Below are 5,552 nucleotides of genomic sequence, written 5' to 3'. Positions count from 1 at the left end.
AATGATGTTGTAGACGACAGTGAGCCTGCCAGGTAGCGAATGATAACCAAGCATAAAAAATCAGCTTGTTTGTAATCTGACACAGTTACTAATTAACGTTAGCTACAGTATCTCTTAATAAATGTAGTTAATGAGTAACTTAATCCAAGCATCACAATGCTTACAAAGTAATGTAACTTGATTACTTTCTGTTGCTTTTGGAGTACCTCAACACCAAATGTGTAAATGAAAGCAAGAGAAAAGAAATATCAATAAGAAGTATAAGACAACAGAGTAATGTAAGTTAACCAAAGAAAATGGGAAATGAAAAGATCAACAGTGTTTGTCCTCTTAAAATTAAATTAAATTGTAATCCTGCTAAATACATCCAATTTGTACTAAATGTAACTGTAATCTAAATCTTTTTTATTCTGTAACTGTAATAAATTACATATATATGTAATCTGTTACTCCCCAAGCCTGGTATTTCTTACCTTTTATACTTTCAGCCACCAAAGACCAACAAGAAGAAGGAGAAGAAGAACAATCAGCCAAAGGATGAGGAGATGCCGAAGTCTCAGGTCAGAGCTGATAATTAACCTGTGTGGCTGACTGTTGCTAACTAGAAAAAAATAACCTTTTCTAAAGAAATTATACGTTAAACCAGTTAAAATGTCTTAAATGTATCAACCAAAATCAGTGGTTCCACAAACTCGTTTTCTATCATTTAATAAACTGACTCAGAGACATATTGTATATTTCAGATCATTTCCTGTATTATGTATTTTTTATAATTTTACTTAATAGGCTTCTATTTTGAGAAATTCAGTGTAGCACTTGGCCATTTTTCTGTTAGACAATTTACTTTACATTTACTTATCCTTCACGTTTCTTCCCAGAAGTGAATCACATACTGAGATTCAGGCCTACTGTGTATATCTGTGAAGTTTTCTAGCACGCCTTAAAATCAAGAAGTCCCCATAAAGTTTTGGTGACCTGTAGTCGGGGGTCCCGACTCTAACATGGTTTTACTTGAGTTTAAATGAATGTACCGTCTGTCCATCCAACCCAGACTGAAGGAAGTACTCAGGAGGCGGTTGAGGAAAAGTCTTCGGCAGTGATGAATGAGCCTCCGATGGTAAAGAAGAGCAAAGACGAGGTAGGAGCTGATGAGTTTCTGTTAACCGTTACAGAAACTCACGTTATATCAATAATGTGAACAAAACATATTGTCATTAAAGTTTTGGAACAGGTTGGATATTCTGCGTATCTCTGAAGATCATGTGACTGAATCTGTGCTTCTAAATTTAAAATGTACATATCACAGTTTACATAATAAGGTTTTTAAAAGGCATCACCTGAAGCTCTTGCGACTCCTAGTGGGGGTCAGGACCCCCAGGTTGGGAACCACTGCTCCTGGAGAATCCTTTCCCTCTGTCTGTTTATTCTCCACCTCACACGCTGACACTAACATCTGTCACCTGCAGCTGTGGGACGAATGTGTATTGCTCCAGGAGGAAGTGGAGAGGGTGCAGAAGCAGAAGAAGCACTTTAAGCTGGAGAGGGACAAGGCCCAAAGATCCTGGGAGAACTCCAAGAGAAACCTGGAGGAGACCAAGGCCAGGATGAAAGAAAGGCTCAGGTTGAAGCAGGAGGCCAAGAAACGCTGCCAGGCAGAATTTGATGTAAACTTCTCACAAACACACACTTCAGACTTTCTATGCGTTATGCAAGTCCTCAGATCCTTTACTTAAACATAGTACAAGGAGTTATTAACTGATTATAAAAATAGTCTCTATGTGACCTACATAAACAAAGCTGTTTTCCTCTACATCAGATGAAAGGAGGCGGTGGAAACACTCCCTCGTTTGTCCACAGGAGCCGTCAGAGTCAACACAAAATTAAAGTTCCTTGTTGCTGCTTTAAAGGTTCAGTGTGCAACATTTAGGAGGAGCTATTGGCAGAAATGGAATATAATTTTCACACAAACGCAACGTGTTTTTGTTAGGATGAACTGTTTATCTACAGAGGGGGTCCTCTTCTTCGGTGGCAGCCATATATATAGTTTTCCAGTCTTAGAAACACCTGGAAATGGATTTAAATGACTAAATATCCTGAAAATAATTTTGCTTATTCAATTATTTTAATTTATTTAACCAGAAGTCATTTGAGAACCAATTCTCATTTACACTGACAGGAGTCAAATTGATACAGCAAGTCAAACATACAAACAGCCAATGCAAAAAAAACAAGACAGTTAAACAGAGTTAAAACAGCACAATATGTACAGTAAGTACACAACGGAGATCTAAGTATTAGAAGTCAGTTTAAAAGCAGTGATCAGAAACTAATGCATGTTCTGAGTTATTATCGGAGGATTATGGAATAAGGAGGTGCAGTTTTAGTGGCTTTTACAACAGGTCCCAGTCACTTTATTTTCTCCCTGAAATGTTTTATTGTATTTTAGCCCCTCTCTCAGTTCGCCTAAACCTAAAGTATTACCATATGTATATATAGCCAGTAAATGCTGAACACCCACTGGAGGTACCTTTAAATTATAACTGTTAGTGAGCAAGTGCTGTCCTGTACTGCCAAGAAAACTCCAATCATAGTTGAAGCCAAATGCAATAAAATAAAGAACAGTTGAGATTCAATTTATACAAAAAAGTGTGATGTGGAAACCTGAATCCTCCAGCACTATTTAATATAAAAACATTTGCATTAACCAAATACTCAGGGGAAAGGAGTAAATGCAATTTGTAATTGGATATTGTGAATAAACATCAAACAATCAAATTATTCTTCCAAGCTGATTATTTTTAAGTCTGTAGGAAATCTTTTACATGTTTTTTATCATCCTCATTTGAGGTTGTGGACCGAAACAAACTAAAACTCACATAAAACCATCTTTATTTTAACCAAACAACTTTTCATTCACCATTTATTCACAATTAATTCAAAGTATGCTTCTTTCTTCTTCTCTTTGCCTCTTGTGTTAAAGAGTTAGATCCTTTTTGTTTTACACTATCTCTCTCCACCAAACTCCATTTAAAAAAATTATAATTTTACCCACATAACATCGCAACTTCAATAAAAGTGCACAGAAACAGAATAAAACTCACCAAAACCGTCTTTATTGGTCTTTCCACTGTTCCAACAATCACCAACTCTAATTTGGTGGATAAATCTAAACTCAAATCATATTTAACAGTGGATGAATTTCACAACTGACCACAAGATTTGCTCATTAATTTCAGGAGCACAAGGAGAAGCTGAGACAACTGGAGGCCACACAACATGTTGAGGTCGGCGAGTTGAAGATGGCCACCATTGCCACAGCTTCGAAGACCCAGAAAGAGCATGTGCAGTCAGACGTCAACCTTCAGAGGAAAATGTGCAATTTACAGACGGACAAGAGAGAGAAAGAGTGCAACGGCAAAATCTACATGGAGAAGCTCAAGCAGGTGAGAATGCATGAGTCCAGTCTGTGGTTGTCGCTTGTTTCTACAAGTAAACGTCTGTACCAAAAACCTGTCACCTTTTTATTCTTAACAGAAACAACATGAAGAATTAAAGAAACTACATGAGAGCTACAAAAATAAAATCGGAGGTAAAAAGTCTAAAAAAGGAGTTGAAGTCAAAAAATACTCTGATCTGTCTGTAAATGAAGGTTTCTCTCTCTTGCTATTGAAATAGAAATGGAGGCACAGTATGACAGCAAAAAGAAAATCCTGGTTAGAGAGAACAACGACGAAATACAAATTGAGTTCAAGAAGATTGACGAGAGAATGAAAATACGCACCGAAACTGTTGTTGAAGAGCAATCAAAGATCTGGGAACAAATCAACTACATCATCAGAGACAGAAGATATGTCATTGAAATACAGAGGCAGCAGGTAAGAGATGTTCTTTGTGAAGCTGAATTGGTGGGAATTCTGTCAGGAAAACAAAACGTTTGGTCTTATTTGAAGCAGGAATCAAATCAAAAGGTCATTATCAGGGCCGATCGAGACATTTCTAAACCGACTGACTGTACATGAATCCGTATCAGAAGTAAACAAGTCTTCATCACTGCAGTGGCATTTGAATACAAGCTGTCCCAATACGTGTTTAGTTTCCACTTTCTATGTAACAACGATGTCTCTGAAGCTGTGCTGTTATCAGCTGCTCCAACAGTAGAGGCAAACTTTAACTTTGGATTAAAACACTGAATGTGAAAACAACGATCATGAAGAGTGCCTGTGTCTGACACCACACACTAATACATACACACTAACCTTAAAAACCTATGAACAAAACATTTTATCAGAAAATGCAGAGCTAATTAGTTGTCAAGCATTGATTTTAATAACTTTAATGTACTTTCAGTATGCACTGTGTGTATTATCTTAGATACTCAGGGTCTATAAAACTCAATGAAGAGCAGGTTGTTTTTCCCAGGTGCTTCTTGCCCTGATATGGCTCTGTTTTTGCTGTCGTGCGGTAGGGGAGAGTTGTAGCTGGGAAGGAACTGAACAAGCGACTGGACAGGAGGTTGGAAGTAGCCGCGCAGAAGAACACGCGCCTCAGAGAGTCTCTGCGGGAACAGAGGGCAAAGCTGTGCGGGAGCCGCCAACAGCTGGTCGTCGAGAGGAAAGCCATGGCCAAGAGTGTGAAGGTTCACTGCTCTGCTTCATTTCAGGGAGTTTTGACAGAGTTATTCTGCAGAAAGTGACACATTTTAAGGATATTTCATATTTTATTTAATACATAACGATAACATATTAACAGGACATAATCTGCTCGAGATTCATCCAAATGTCTGGTTTTACACAAACTTCCTGTTCGCTGTTTGGGTTCATTGTACAGTTTCTTAGCTGTTCTCTACTGTTATTGTGCATGCATTGAACATAATATGAAATATGAATAAAATGTACTTGAGTTCGCCCTCAAGGAGAAATGTTGGGAACCAGTGGTGTTGAGCTTCTCCCTGGTTTAAATTTGACGTGCAGCTCTTACTGTACCATCTTTACCTCAGTGAAATCACAGTGAACGTGCTGAGGAAAATCGCTGGAATATTAGCTGAAACTATAACTTGTGATAATGTCTCCAACAGAGTGGCAATAAACTGTGTGCACAGATCCTCCACGAGAGACGCGAGCTCAACCTGAAGCACCAGCAGCTGGAGCTGAAACACGAGCAGGTCGACCGCTCACATCCATTCGTCTCATCCTTATTGGTTCACTCAGTTGGATAAATGTGAATTACTGTGAGCGTCTGGTTGTGTGATCTGTGTGTCCCTGCAGGTTCAGAAGGAATACGACGAGCTGCAGAGGAAGCAGACCGAGGCCATTCTGGACGCGCAGCAGAAGAGCGGCCTGAAGGAGCTGCTGCTGGAGAGGAAGATAACAGCAGTGACTGAAACACTCGAGAAGGAGCAACTCAAACTGTGGGTGGCGCTCGCCTTCGGACAGGGAGACCAAACGGCTGCAACACACATTAAGGTACAATTCAACAGTTTCTCAATGTAAAAGTAGCAATACGACAAGTAAAGGTCCAAGTAAAATTTAAAATAACAGAAAAAAACTGACACA

At 38.9% G+C, this 5,552-nt stretch overlaps 1 protein-coding gene across 1 annotated transcript in view; it reads left to right on the top strand.

Moving 5' to 3' along the window:
• The first annotated feature begins 1,054 nt into the window (after nt 1-1,054).
• The window catches only part of LOC118325760 (dynein regulatory complex subunit 4-like), a 5,706-nt gene continuing 1,208 nt past the window's right edge, over nt 1,055-5,552 (top strand). The window contains exons 1-8 of the mRNA XM_035658556.1: nt 1,055-1,138; nt 1,467-1,664; nt 3,237-3,443; nt 3,535-3,589; nt 3,676-3,875; nt 4,466-4,636; nt 5,075-5,161; nt 5,265-5,462. Coding sequence (XP_035514449.1) covers nt 1,100-1,138; nt 1,467-1,664; nt 3,237-3,443; nt 3,535-3,589; nt 3,676-3,875; nt 4,466-4,636; nt 5,075-5,161; nt 5,265-5,462 — 1,155 coding nt within the window. The 5' untranslated portion in view covers nt 1,055-1,099. The remainder of the gene's footprint in view (nt 1,139-1,466; nt 1,665-3,236; nt 3,444-3,534; nt 3,590-3,675; nt 3,876-4,465; nt 4,637-5,074; nt 5,162-5,264; nt 5,463-5,552) is intronic.

The sequence above is a fragment of the Morone saxatilis genome, unplaced genomic scaffold, assembly GCF_004916995.1.
Source record: "Morone saxatilis isolate NCDOM2014 unplaced genomic scaffold, NCSU_SB_2.0 Contig16, whole genome shotgun sequence".
In the NCBI taxonomy this organism is placed as follows: Eukaryota; Metazoa; Chordata; class Actinopteri; family Moronidae; genus Morone; species Morone saxatilis.
The sequence above is the reverse complement of the archived record's forward strand: the minus strand, read 5'-3'. Positions and strand labels throughout refer to the sequence as shown.